This window comes from Indicator indicator, chromosome Z, assembly GCF_027791375.1.
Source record: "Indicator indicator isolate 239-I01 chromosome Z, UM_Iind_1.1, whole genome shotgun sequence".
Taxonomy (NCBI): Eukaryota; Metazoa; Chordata; class Aves; order Piciformes; family Indicatoridae; genus Indicator; species Indicator indicator.
The window spans coordinates 29,767,222-29,782,519 of record NC_072053.1 but is presented as its reverse complement, the minus strand read 5'-3'; the positions used below and the strand labels follow the sequence as shown (position 1 = coordinate 29,782,519).

The 15,298-nt window shown below is 42.1% G+C and overlaps 1 protein-coding gene across 2 annotated transcripts in view; it reads right to left on the bottom strand.

Annotated features, from left to right (window-relative positions):
• Nucleotides 1-615: 615 nt before the first annotated feature.
• Nucleotides 616-15,298, bottom strand: part of ZSWIM6 (zinc finger SWIM-type containing 6) — a 121,117-nt gene continuing 106,434 nt past the window's right edge. For both annotated transcript variants that reach the window (XM_054397385.1, XM_054397386.1), the window contains 4 exons: nt 11,719-11,876; nt 11,048-11,211; nt 4,169-4,250; nt 616-1,478 (listed from right to left, as the gene is read on the bottom strand). In XM_054397385.1, coding sequence (XP_054253360.1) covers nt 616-1,478; nt 4,169-4,250; nt 11,048-11,211; nt 11,719-11,876 — 1,267 coding nt within the window. The remainder of the gene's footprint in view (nt 1,479-4,168; nt 4,251-11,047; nt 11,212-11,718; nt 11,877-15,298) is intronic.

The following is a 15,298-nucleotide window of genomic DNA, read 5'->3' as shown; positions in this document are numbered from 1 at the left end:
TACAGTACAATAAATGCTCTCATTCTTTTTTTAATTTTTTTGATAAATCCCTGAGAATGTATGTTGACAGTCGCTAAGTTTCCACATGCACAAGCATTGTGTGCCATGCTTCTGGATGAACAGCACTGCAAAGCCACGTGGTCAGCCTTTTAACTATTAGTATTTCATTTGTTGGTTTGTTTAAATACACTGAAATGTAAGGATGAGTTACAAAGGAGTAAAGCTGAATCCATTCGAGGTACTTATCACAGGATGGAGGTGTTTTGTTTGGTTTTTAAAGCCATTGCAATATATGTTTGTTTTTGAGGCCGTGAACACATACAGAAAGAACAGGAGAGTGATGTGGGCTTTTGCCACTTGACAACATATACTCAGTGTAAACCAAACCTTTTTTAACCTCTCTCTCATACAAAACAGGAAAAAAAAAGGAAAAAAAATTTAAACACACAAACTTTCACAACATGACAGTTTAGTTTGCAAACTCAACAAAACTATACACATATAATACCGGTGTGGCTCTGTTTCTTTAAGTTAAAAAGGATACAAAGGCAGGCTCAAGTAAAAACAAACCAACCCTCCCACCCCCCCCAATATCCCCTCATTCACTCACTTCTGTCAACCAAACCGCTCACGAACCAGCATCATCAGTTTCTTTTTGCCTTTGTAGATTTGTTTTAGGTTATCAATGAACTGTGTAAACTGGATGTGACCATCATGAGCCATTAAGAAGGTCTCTCGTGCCTTGCTGAGGAACTCTATAAACTCACTATAGTGTCGCGGACTGATGTGAGTAAGACGTGAATGAGTTGTATTAATGTAGGCTCCAATCGTGGCATCTAAGAGTTGCCGTAAAGGGGCTTTGTCCAGTGACATGAGCTTACCAGAGTTCCTCCTTCCATGAAGTCCCACCATGCCAGGAGTGGTCAAAGTACACCTACGCAAAATGTCTGAAAGTACTGTTGCACATTTGACACTTTTGACCACCAGAGGTATTATAGCTGCTAGCTCATTTTTCCCAAGGGAGTGGCTGAGCGCACATGCCCACAGAACGTCATTAATGGCTGGGTGTGTGTCCTGATTGTAACTCAGGTTGAGATGTGTCATGGCCAAAGTGGCCAGCTTGTAGGCTCGCATGGGGTAACCACGGTGCTCCATGTATCGTGCTATTGTAAAAAGCTGCGAGTAGCTCATGCCAGTTGTAGCAGCATCTAGAACAATTTGGTAAGCAGTCTCAAAAGCTATGTGATCCTTTTCACATAAAGTCAGTGCAGAGAGGGCACAGTTTTGAGGATCCTTCATGGCACACTGTAGAGCAAGCGTCCTAGCACTGCCAGCCAACTTCTCCTGCTGATGGCAGTCGAGATGCAGACGGACGATGGTGCTGTTGGACATCACTGTGGTAGCAACAATACTAGTGGCTTCTGTTGGAGTGAAAAGTGTAAACCAGTTTTGCATTATACTATCCAGTGCATAAACACCTGGGAAGAGAAAGAAAAAATTATCCACAAGTGATAAAAGCTAGCAAACACAGATGCTCAGCAAGATAATACATTTGCAACAAATCTAAGAGGCTGCTAGTACATCCAAGAGGATGCTCTTCAGCAGGAATGGCAAAAACCTGACAGCATGGCAGGAAAGGACCATGAAACAAAGGCTACTGTGTGAAGAGTGTGTCCAGCAGATTGAGGGAGGTTCTCCTCCCCCTCTACTCTGCCCTGGTAAGACCCCACTTGCAATACTGCATCCAGTTTTGGGCTCCCCAGTTAAATAGGGACAAGGATCTGCAGGACAGAGTCCAACAGAGGGCTGCCAGGATGATTAAGAGACTGGAGCATGTGCCCTATGAGGAAAGGCTGAGAGACCTGGGGATCTGGTAAAGGTCTATAAATATCTGAGGGCTGGGTGTAAAGAGGGAGGGCATAGGCTCTTCTCTGTAGCACCCTGTGATAGGACTAGGAATAATGGATGTAAGCTATAACACAGAAGGTTCCACCTCAACAGGAGGAGGAGCTTCTTCACTGTGAGGGTCACAGAGCACTGGAACAGGCTGCCCAGAGAGGTTGTGGAGTCTCCTTCTCTGGAGACTTTCAAGACCCATCTGGATGCGTTCTTGTGTGACCTGTACTAGATTCTATGATCCTGGCAGGGGGGTTAGACTCAATGATCTCTGGAGGTCCCTTCCAACCCCTAACATCCTGTGATCCTAAGACAAGTTCTGGCTCATTTAGTCTCATCATATTACTCAAAAGCATTTCTCACACTGAACACTTGTAAAAGGCACTTTTAACTGCTTTTCTCACTGTGCATCTCAAGGCACAGCTCATACACAAAAGAATGTGAAATTATGACAAATAGTTTTATTAATACAGCACCAGTGCAAACCTTAATAGAATACAAAAAGCACATCTTAATATGAGATATGAAAATCCTAACTCACACCTACTCCCAGGGTTTTCAGATACATCATGTATCAAATCCATATGTACCTGAACATCAAGATCCTCATTAGGAAAATACTCTGAGCAATGTGAACTACAGGACACTATCTGAAATAGATATTTTTCTTAGCATCACTTCATGTCTGCTTGTGTGTGTTTGGCAGGGGGAAGGAGAGAGAAACAGTGACTAATGAGTTCCATAAATTGAACTCTATAGCCAACAAGAGTGCCTGTTTGCCAGAGGAAGTTCACACACATCTGTGAGCCCACCTAAACCATAACCATCAGTCCTTATTTTATCTTTAGGGCTCTGAAGCTTCCTAAGCACTCATTTACAATTAGCATAACCAGAGAATACCAGAACTTCATTTAAATAAACAGATTCCTTGCTTTACCAAGTCTCAAGAGTACTTTGCAATACATTATAGGTGCTTTATGTGGTACTTAAAAACACAGAAACCAAGTTAAAACATTATTAAACCCAGCATTTTATTTACAAATATGCACCTGGACAAAATAATGTTGAGGCACTAATATCCATGAGATAACCTCAGCAATAATCATATTAGCAGAGATGTAAAAGCAATAAAACAAGAGTACTGAATGGAAAATTGCAGATGCAAATCACTTTCTGGCTGAGGGCATACAAAGGCAAACTTTATTTTTCCATGCTACTGACAACATTAATTTCCCAGTTAAGCATAAAGCAAGGAATAAACTAATCCAGAAAATAAGCAGGTGAAATCCTCTTTAGCTTTGAAACTCAAGAAGCACTTATGTGATGCATTCCAATTCAGATGTATGAAAAGGAATAAACACAGTAGGGAAACATGCCTTCCAGAATTAACTTTAGTCACAATTAAAACTGCTCCCTTATCATAAGTATTTATATTTTCCCCATTGTCACAGCTGCTTATTTACTTATTACAGCTTCACAGTTTTTAATACGCTCATCTTCAGTTTCAGATTATGTATCCTTATCTTGCAGATGGTAAACTGGAATACAGAAGCTAAGGGACACCTCACCAAGACACACAGTAAATTTATGACAAAGCCCAGAAATGAACAGAACATCTTGCTGAGTGCACTGTCCTTCCACTGTTGTCTCTTAAGTACAAGGCTGGTTCTGCTCCCACCTTATTTTTACCTTTCCTTGTTAATAATGGGTGCACTGATATTTGGTTTGCAACCCAAGAGGCTTCCCCAGTGTCATAGCCACATAATAAAGATGCATTACATGCTATGCTTGAATTTACATGGGGGCTTAAAAAAGACCCTAACAATGAGAGTCCCTTTATCGGATCCTGTCTGCCACAAAGTAGGAAGCATCCTCAGCATTTCTTTCACCTGTTTTCTGATCCTGCTTCCCTCAGCTGAGCAGATAGCTTTCCCATTGCCTTTCAGAGCCTAACCCTTCAGATCAGGCAAAGTTGTTGAACAGCTCAGAATCATGACCCTTTTCTCCACTGCAGCCTCAAACCCAAGCCCATCATGTAGGCATCAAAAAGGAAAACTGGGGTATTTTCAGTTTATGCATACTCCCATCGTCTGGTAGAAAGAAGTCACATTGCACTACTCAACTATTGTCTGATTTGGTCTGTGTTTAAAAACCCACTCATTGTTGCCAGAATGCCTTCTCATCAAAGGAATTTTATAGATGAACAGAAAACGGGTGACATTTGCAGAACTTGGATGCTGACAAGCAAGACCAAAAGCATCTTTGAACATACCTACTTCTGTTGCACATGTTACCAACCACCTCACCATTTCCCGCCGTCGCCAATTCAGTGTTGACAGCGTCATTCGCATCACCTTAAACCACACAAAATACAAATTAAACTTACTGCAAACCAAGGCAATATACCAACAGTTTAAAGTTACTCAAATACATTATGGTAGCCTCCTGCCCTCTCCACTGTTATCTCTTTTTTAGCTGATACATCAGAAGATTTGAGAAAGTACTGCTCGACTATGTTAAAATGGCATGCAGAGAGTAATTCCAACTGTAGATCTTTCAAGGCTTCCCTGGGGAAGCAACACGAACAGCCCATAAAAAAGTTCCCCCAAACAACAAAAACAGCCCAATCAATTAGCCATTATTCAAACTAAATTATATCATATCATATCCCCTCTGTCCATGCACAGCAGTCATCAAAGTGGAAATGTATCCTGCTCTAGGTGATCCTGCTTTGGCAGGGGCGTTGGATTCAATGATCTCCCTGCCAACCCCTCTACCATTCTACAATTCCATGATTCTTGCCAAGCAATTTAACTCTATTTTTTCCCTAATTCACATTCATTTTCATTGACTCCAGCAATACAGGCAGGAGATACTGTATTGTGATGTGACTGTTTTTTCTGTAAAGATGTATATACAATTTCAGATATATCCAGGTATTACTAAGGAGTCTACAGCAATGATTTCTCTCTCCAAACAAGAAAGAATCGCAAAGTTCTATCACAAAACCATGAGAAAATCCTAGAAAAAGAACTTTAAGCTCTGATTGCAATGTACATCATTTGCAATTTCTGCTTCTCAGAACAAAACTGCATGGAAAATGCATGTAAAGCTTGCTTCAGCTACACAGACAGACTTCATAGATACCTCAATGAAGGACACAAGTAATTTTCCTCTTACAATACTATGGTATTACTATTTGTAGCAGTTGAAAAAAGAACATAATAGGTCATCATCTCAGTAATGATTTTCACATATGAAGCTCAACAAAAGCACTCACAAACAGCTTGGAATTCAGGAGCATTTGTAGAAGAGCTCTCAGTTCATATCCCCTCTCAATTCTAAAGCGAAAAGATTGCTGTGGAGCACAAATGCATAGATGACCTTTAAGAAGTCTAGACATAAGCAACCATGAGTTGTTCCAAGCCAGCCTCCAAACATTCGCACCTCGAGGCCCTGGTAACTGGTTGTACATCAGTCAAAGCTAGACAGTAAGGCCAGCTTTGCTGTCCTTACACATTGTAGTATCATTTTAAATAAACAGCAATCTAAGTGCTAGATTGGAGAACACCATTTCAGAAGAAAGGAAAGTGATCTGTGAGGAGCTTCCCAACCTATTATGAAAACGCAGCTAAGGTAAATCATGGAATCAGCCTTTGCTTTAAGTGTTTTTGAAAGAAAAATAGGCAGCCCTGATGCTTTGGAGGATAATTATCTGTTCTATTCTGTCCATTGAATGGAGGGAGTTCAGGGCTCTTGCCGTATCGATGTACACAAACTGAAGGCTAAAATTCTTCCACTATCCACAGCGATACTACTTCCCCAAAGCAGAATGAATCCAAGAGAAAATACAGGGTTAAATTCTGCTACTAGTAGGAGCTAGAGAGAAGGAAAAAAAAAGGTGTGAGAGTTGACTTCTCTGATAACTTCCATCACTACAGTGGTATGTGGTGGATCAGCTTTTACTACAGCCTTCAGCATATATAGTAGGCATAATAATAGTGCCTGCATAGACAGTCCTGACATGAAAGCAAAAAATCAACACCATATCTAGTTTCTTGACATGGAAAACTTTCTTGACAAGCTACTCTGGAATTTACTTCCTTTCATTTGATTAAACTGACAAGCTGAGAACAGCAAGAGAGAGGTCCTTTACTGACAGAAAACACAAGGATTTCAAATTATGTATTGATGTCCTGACCAAGGAGGAATTTAAGTTAATTTATACTGTAGCGCATTTAGACAAAGAACTATTTCACTTCTGTTCAATACATTCCTGAGCTAGCTCTTCCTGAAACGGAGCTCCACATCTCTCCAAGGTCTATGCTATCAATTGATGAGAGCTTCTCAGCTTCTCAACAAGTCATGAAGTCTGGCAATTATGATAGGCCTCTGGGAATTACATAGCTAATCTGAAAATCAAACTCTGTTCCCCACAAAACAACCTTGACTTCGTGTTGATGATCTTTTTAAAGATTCATTGCAGAGGAACTGTGGCAGTTCAGGCTGGGTGCCTCCTGTTACTGCCACATGAGTTACACCTCTGGTGTTCCAAATGTCCACCCAATAAGATGGACACAGGAAACAGCATATTGCTACCCATAAATCCTGTGCCCTATAAATCCATCTGCAAAGTCATTCTCTTCCTCTTTCTTCCCTCTCTGCTCCCATGGGAGATGCTCCCTATCAGGTAACGGTGGGGGAGTATCTCAAGGCCTCTTAGGTCTGTCTAGGCCTAATGCCAGGAGGAGAAAGGAGGGGGGGGACCAGTCTCAGACCTGGCCAGCCTGAGACTAGCCTAGCAGTGAGGGGGGAAGAAAGAGCCCTGGGAGTTTTGGGTATACCCTCAGGTGGGGAGAAGGGAAGAGGTGGGGAGAAGAGAAGAGTTGGGAAGCCTTTGGATGTTATGGAAGGGGCTCTGTACGCTTTGGGATGTTCTTGTCACTATGCTTTGTAGTTTCACCAATTGCTTTTCCATTTAAACTTTCCATCACTCTCCAATCTCTTTGTGTGTCATTCTTTTGTCCCACCTGGGACAAGAGAGGATCTGTCTGGCCCTTCAAACCAGCATAGATCATTGTAGCAGAGGATGGTTGCTGTGGGAAACTCTGCAAATTGGATTGGAGAAGTGCAGAGATGGAAAAGTTAAAATGGGTATCTGGGCATTGTTGGTATTGGTGGTTGGGCTCAAGGTTTTGTGCCGGGGCAACCGTGTGGCCGTTTTATGGGTTACGAGCGGATGCCTAGTGAATAGCTGTGGCGTGGAATCTCTCCTGCCATTCCAAGGTGGCAGCAGCGATTCTGTAGCTACAGGGACTGGGGAAAGCTTAAGAATGTGGTGCCTGTCCCTTTCCCTTTTGTTCCGCATGGCGTGAGCAGTGAGTGGAGTGGCGCGGAGCCGAGAAGGGGGACGGACTGCTGTAAGCAGACCAGAGTCGCTTGTCCCACAGTGGTGGGGGCTAGCTGCAGTGGGGAGGTGAGCAGTGGCTCCTGCAATCCAATAAGGTGAGCAGTGGCTCCAATTCAAAAGCTGCTTCCTAGGGCCCAGGGAGCGAGTGTAGCTTTGGCTGGAAAAGCCGCTGTTGTGGCCCGAGGGATGGCAGCAGTTTTGATCTGCACTGTGGCTGCATAGGTGACAGCGGCTCTGTCGTTCCGTATATCGGGTGATGGCCATTGTTATCTCTCCCCTGATTTTCGGATGTGTTCTGAAAATGGCGCCTAGCACCTGGCTCCACCTCTCTTCTTGGCGGGTTGCAGTGCAGCCACTCCCTCTCCGGGGGAGGGCTGTGTAGCAGGATGCCTCCATGCCTCGGCATGTGTACGCTCGGGGGGAGCGGTGTGCCTGTGCGTGGTGTGCATCCGTATTAGCCTCGGGCCGCGGCTGGAAGCGGTCAGCACTGGGCTTGGGAAAGGTCCGTGCAGCTTTGGAAAGTCTCAGCGTGATGTTGCCTGCAAGGGGTGGAAGAAGTCGAGTCGTGGAGCCTGATTGTTCTGACTCGATTGCCCAGAGGGGTGGAAACATGCCGCTTGAGTGGATAGAGAAATGTTTGATTGAGAAGTTGTGAGGTTGTTTCCAGGTGGCCAGGATGTCCATCAGACCCACGAAGAGTTCACCGGGCAGAAGAATGAACTCTGCATCGCTGGGAGGTTCCACAGGATGAGGGAGAAGAACTGGAATGAACTGGAACTGTTACCTGAGCCCGAGTGACAGACTTTTCGGAAAGACGCCCAGATGAAGACTTGGACTTTGCTAGACATGTCATCTAAAGATTGCTTCTAATCTGATGATATGTCTTGGGTGCAGGAATTATGGGTATGAAATAAGGGCTGGAATGTGGCAGTTCAGGCTGGGTGCCTCCTGTTACTGCCACATGAGTTACACCTCTGGTGTTCCAAATTTCCAACCCAATAAGGTGGACACAGGAAACGGCGTATTGCTACCCATAAATCCTGTGCCCTATAAATCCATCTGCAAAGTCATTCTCTTCCTCTTTCTTCCCTCTCTGCTCCCGTGGCAGATGCTCTCTATCTGGTAACGGTGGGGGAGTATCTCAAGGCCTCTTAGGTCTGTCTAGGCCTAATGCCAGGAGGAGAAGGGAGGGCAGGGCGGGGAGGCAGTCTCTGACCTGGCCAGCCTGAGACTAGCCTAGAAGAGGGGGGGGAAGAAAGAGTCCTGGGGGTTTTGGGTATACCCTCAGGTGGGAGAAGGGAAGAGTTGGGAAGCCTTTGGATGTTATGGAAGAGGCTCTGTACGCTTTGGGATATTCTTGGCACTATGCTTTGTAGTTTTTGTAGTTTCACCAATTGCTTTTCCATTTAAACTTTCCATCACTCTCCAATCCGTCTGTGTGAGTGTCATTCTTTTGTCCCTCTCGGGGCAAGAGAGGATCTCTCTGGTACAGGAACAGAAGATCTCACCACTTGTAAGATGTACAAGAAATAGCCAACCAATCATTAGAACCATAGAATGGCTTGGTTTGGAAGGGACCTTAAAGATCATCTATTTTCAATTTCCCTGCCATGGGCAGGGACACTTTCCACTAGGTGAGGTTGCTCAAAGCCCTGTCCAGCCTGGCCTTGATCACTTTTGGGAAGGAGGCATCTATAGCTCCCTGGGCAACCTGTTCCAATGTCTCACTACCCTCATTGTAAAGACTTTCTTCCTACATCTAGTCTAAATCTGCCCACTTCAAGCAGCTCCTTCACCAATGAGAAATCTTTGTCATGCACACTGGAAGGAGGCCTATTTACCCATTTATTCTTTCACAGATTTGGGGGGAAAAAAGACAGCAACTTTGTGTGATTACCTGTACTAACCGGCTCAGGAGTTCTGCTAGCAGTACTTACTTGCATGTGTGTGTGAATACTGCCTTGAATGGTGTATACAACAGGCAAACAGAGGAACAGAAGCCCCTCAAGTACCTGCAGATCTCACAGTATTTGTGCCAGCAAGGTTCTGAAACCGAACACACCTGAGATATTCCATGCCACTTTAGCCATGCTGATGAACTCCTTCCCAACCAGTTTAAAAACCTTCCCTCTGCTAAGTCACATAACACATGCTGCCATTGGAAATAGCAGTAAAGAACCCAGGAGGCTATACATTACTCCCAAATCTAGAAAAACAGAAGAGGCTTTTCTGTCACAGAAGTTCAAGTGACAGAGTTGTGAAATTGTTGGTATCATCTCTGGAGCCCAGCCATGCCAACTTGTTGCTGTACCTGAAGCAAAACAGTGTACCAGTGAGGACATTGATGTTTAGTTTAGTACATGAGGGGAGAAAGTTTTCTTAGAACATAAATGTCCTAAGTAGTTAGATTCCAGATAGTGAATACAGACAGACAATCTAATTGCCATTAAGTCAGGGGGACAGGGAAGAGGAAAGCAGTATCTTCTGCTATGGTAGGCCTCCAGTAGGCCACTACAGACAGTGCTGATGCTAAGGTTTTTGCAGGAAAGCCAGTTTGTTTCAAGCCTTAGAACTGAGAAGAAAGTAGGGGTTCATGTTATTTCTTTTACTTGATCTCACTGAAGTCATTCTGAAGACACCACCAATCACAAAGGGTTATTCCATCAATACAGTGATACTCAAAGCGTGCTGCCGCCAGTGAATGATGAATGCTTGAAGCGACACACAGGTCAGTCATAAGGATCTTTCTCCCACGTAAACAAACATTTCAGGAAAAGCATATCAAGATGTGAAAAAAGAAGCAGAATTCCACAGCAACCTCAGGAATATGAAAAGCTAACAATGCATACAGAGCCTCAGTTCTCCAATTAAAGACTTTAGCTTCTAAACATCTAGCACTCTTCTTTGGCATGACAAGTGACCAGGATAATATCCTTTTCCCAGAAGTCTTTGGAGTTTAGCTTACTGAAGAAAATCGCTAAGTGTTTCTCTGATCTTTGCACGTTTCTAATTCCCTGAAGAGGGATGAAGAAATAATTTTTTTTGGAAAGGAACTGCGTAAATTTCAAGGTTGCCTGTGTCAGGCAGTGTTACTCCAGATAGCCGAAACTTAGATGTCTCCTTTAAGCTTGCAAAGTCTCTCCTAAGAGCCTGAAAACTGATCTGACGTTCTTGTACACTTTGAGCTGAGTACACTGAATCTGACTGTCTCACAGCTTATAGTGCATAGGATTCTGATGAAGGAAGAAGAGGGCTGCTATTAGCATGGTTCAGTTTAGAAACAACTTGTTATTGATTACCTTTGCTTTCTCTAGTAATTCAACAAACACCTACCAAATGTCATTTAGTGGAATAAAAGAGAAGGAATAGCAAGAAACCCCTCAAGGCCATGCAGAAAATACAGTGAGTTTCTGGCAAGCAAAATAACTTTGCTTTGTAGCCAGCCCTACATATACTCCTGAATCCACTGCACTTGTCCTCTCATGCCCAAACAGAAGAGTGCCTGCAGTCAGCCAGTCTCAGCTCCGTCTTCCACCTGAATGGTACAAAGGGCCTGCACAGACCCTTAAGGGTCTGTGTTTTCATTGAGCTTTTTATAAGAAAACAGAATCTAAAAACTCCAAATAAAGCCCAAAGATGGTATGGTCCTCAGTGTTTAAAAGCTATGCCCACCAACACTGGATCAAATTCCTTTCTTCTGCTGTAATAAATAATGAATGAGGGAATGAATGAGGAAAATACCTGGAGACCTAACTCCAGTGAAACTTTCAGAAGAGTGATGTCTGGCAAGTTGTCCATGAGTGTTGCTATTTTAAATGCATCCTGGGCAAGTTTGAAGATGTGTGATGAGGAGTGGATATTTTTCTGGATAGATTCTAACACTGTTTCCAGTCTCCGAACATCACCTGCAACGTATAAACAGAAATAACCAAAAACATCCAGAGATATATCTGAACATGCTATTGCTATGCAGTCGTATAATGTTTCAGTTATACACACTTTGCTATCAGAAATCTTCCACAATTTAATCGCAGGAATAAAAGACACACAAAAGAGGCAGCACAAAATTCTCTAGTGCCTCATAGTGCCAGTCCATAACAGGGCCAAAAGTCATACTGATTTGTAAACTTTAGAAGTGATTTGTCCACTCCTGGGTCTCACAGTCTAATGCAATGTGTCAGAAGAACAAAGAGCTATCTCACCGGCCTCAAATCAAACTCATCTGGCTACCATCTAGCTAATTTAACTACTCTGCCAGAAAATTAAGTGACAGGTTTAAGCCTGTTCAGTTTGTGGTACCCATTTCAAGCTCCTGTGAGACTGCAATTTGGATTCCTAAACACCAGTTTTGTCTGTTTACTCCAAGCAATATTAAAAAGCATACATTTGTTTTAATACTGACTGCAATGTACCTTTGGCTGCTGTTAGCATGGTCGATGCCAGCTCGCACTGCTGGGATTCAATGTGACTTAGGGTGAACCAGCGGGGATACCGGTTTGGAACAACTGATGCAATGTGGTGTGGGCGGGACATGTCTCCAGAAGGAGGAGTAGATTCCAATACTAGCAACCTGAAATAAGGAAGAAATCCTCTTTCATTAAATCATTATTACATTAGGTTACTCATGAGCAAAATTAAAGCCGCAAGAACACTTGTTCATGAAATGTCCCTTGCTGGTTACTAAAAAAAAAAAAAACAAGAAGGAAAAATGCCTTATTTTCTTGGGGAATCTTAAAAGTTTATTTGCCAATTTTGCCTGCATCACTGGGCATCTGCAGAAGCTCTCCAGAGATTAGCCAAGGCAGTAGAGACTCTCTGCATCATGCATACAGTGGACACTTGAAACCCTCACTTGTTTCAGTCTCTGAAAGTAGAGTAGGATTGTATTACTATTGGAGAACATTTAAATATTTTTCAATATTTGGAACACACTTTCTTCACTTAAAAATGTTCAAAGTAAGGGAGAAGGATAGCCACCAAGTCATTCAGATTTTGACCTTGCAATAAATTCAGACATAAATTTATGTCCAAAAAGGGCCTTCTGTTTTTCGACTACGGCTACATTTAAAGTCCTTAAACTACATTAAAATCCTTAAACTCTGACCATAAAAAGTGACAGAGGAAGTTCCCTTTAAAATTACTTTTCAGAATCAGTATTTTAATCCTGAAGTGAAGATTCCATTGAGTACATGCCAGTCTACAGCAGTTTTATCCACCAAGGAGAGTTCATACTCAGAAAATCCAAAATAATGTGCTTTTTTTGACTACTATCACACAAATAATTACTGCAACAGAGACCAAACTGATGTCCCTCATAATACACTAGATACAAGCAGTACAGTGGATACTATCTGAATGTCAATGCAAAAGTAGAAGTGAACAAAAATAAGCATTTTAGTTCACAGTTTCAGGACCTAAGTGGTTGATGAGAAATCAAATTACAGGTGTAAGACAATGTCCAGAAGAAAAGCCTTGTTGGTGCTTAGCCTCTTGATCAGGGCAGAGTTAATATCTGAGTTCTGCTTCTACCAGTTTTCATATGCAAGTGATTTTCTAGCAAGAAGTCATCAGGGAGGACAAAGGAAATTGGGTCCCTTTTGCTAATAAAACTGCAATACTGAATATTGAAAATCCAATGCATTATGATTTTTTTTTGTGATAGAATATTTCATATGGAATAAGATAATTTAAACAATAAATGAATATCTAAGTTCTGTAAGTAACTGGAGTGCATGTCTTCTCACAGTACAGTAGTTTTAAGTTCCATCAGTTTTCTGTGGGTTTCTGCAGCATATGACAGTGTCTAGCTATTCACTATGAGGGTATTTAGCAGCCACATATAAATAGAACACATCATTCAAATAATTACTAGCAGGCCATATTTACATTTTCAGACACATGTATGTGGATGCTAATATTTAAAAAAAACCAACAAAAACAAAAACCAAAAAAGAAAGAAAGAAACAACCTAACAAATTTTTCTTTTGATTCCTATCAAGAATCAAATCTCTTCCCTAGTACAACTCAGGTGCCTCTTCATACAGCTTTATATGCAAAAAAAAAAAAGACAAACTCTTCAGATGAATTTTTTTTCCAGAGAGAGGGTGGGGCGAAAGATGCATTAATAAATGGTTTCAATAAACAGTAAAAATCCTAGCTACCCAATACAAAAAGGGATTATGAGGTTATGAGTAACAGTAAACAGACAAAGAGCATGAAAGAAAGAGACTGTCTTGGGAAATCTTTTGTCACTTTTGAATTTTATTGCCAGGTTCTATAGCCTTTTGCTGTGAAAAGGAATGCTGTTGTGAATTGAGGGTTTCATGCAGTTTTGGCAAGATTAGTGAACATTAGAACAAGTACAAGCAGATTCAGCATACTTCTGTTTGGGTTTTTTTCCCTTTTCAAACATCAATTATTTAGCTAGGTTTTAGCAAAGCCACCTTGTGATTAAACATTGCCATTGAAGTCTAGCTCCCAAAGCTTGGGTGAAATTCAGGTTTAACAAGGAAAGGATCAGTCCAACTAAAGCAAACGTTCAAGTTCAGATTCCAAGCGAGCAGTCAACTAGGTCACTGCAGATCCACATTCTCTAAGGCTCCATTCCATATGCTTCAGGGCTGCAAGCAGAGAACTATACATAGAAGTCAGCACAATCCTTTCCCTGCAGACTTGAGGTGTATGCATGAAAGGCTTTATGGCATCAGCTTCCATTGCTTTCCTACTGTTTCACACACTAAAATTAGCATTCAAAAAGTAAGACAGCAACAGATGATTTGAGGATGACAGAACACTGGAACAGGCTATCCAGTGAGTTTGTGAAGTCTCCTGCTCTGAAGTCCTTCAAAACCCCCCTGGACATGTTCCTGTGCAATGTGATGTAGGTGACCCCGCTTTAGCAGAAGGGTGGACTAGATAATCTTCAGATTCCCTTCTGACCCCTTCTATTCTGTGATTTGGAAGAGAGAGAACTAAAATACTTAGAGCTGCCATGATTGGTCATTGACCTATGCAGACACTAAGCATTCTTTAAGAAACATTTTTCCTGATTACTGAAGAAAAATGGGATGCAAGTCAGACACTTGGTTGTCATATGACATACTCCATTTAAAGCCTAACATTCACCCAGAAGTGGGTAGGACTGCTTCATTACAAAGCACAAGAAAAGAAGTACTGGTTCAGACTACACCATGCAGTTTAAGTATCTACCATTGAAAGCTTATTTATAAAGAAAGCCAGAGGAACAAACAGTCCTACAAACAGGCTAAGCAGCACTACTATTGGTGAGATGCCTCAGTCCTCATTTCCTCACCAATACCATTGCATACACACCCACGCAACCACACCACACACGTGTGTGATAGTCCTTTGTGATTTGGAGGGACGACCCGTCCTGCCACCACTTCCTGCCAAAAGTGGATAAAAAGACTGACTGTTCTGGTGCTCACATATTGTACATACCACAGAAGACCCTGCTGGGATGTACACCCATCACCAAGAAGTTGGACTAATCCTGTGAAAATTTCACTGGATCCAAGGGGTGGTGATATCTTTCTTTTTCTCTTCCTTTTTAACTCACTCTCTCTTTTTTTCCTCTCCCTTTTCTTCCCATTTTCCCTCTGCTCCAGTCCAATCAAATGTCCTTAAGGTGCAAGTTACTGGGAGTTTTTCGTTGGATCAAATAAACCTAATTCATCAGCAGTTTAGTGTCATTTCACCTTAATTTACTCCAAGTGAAATTTTAAATCTTAGCATGACCCCCATGCCTGCTGCCCAGGGTTGACTTTGGAAGCCAGGTTGTGACACATGTGCTAAAGCTGTCATTTGGTTAATATGAAACCATGTGCTCCAAGAGTGGGATTCTAGAAGGATTTGTAATAGAGAATTCTGTTTTACAGTTGCAGATAAACTAATTGTGTATTTTATAAATGATTAGATGGTAGTTACTAAAGACATGAATTACTTTTACAGATGACAGAACCAAAATAATTT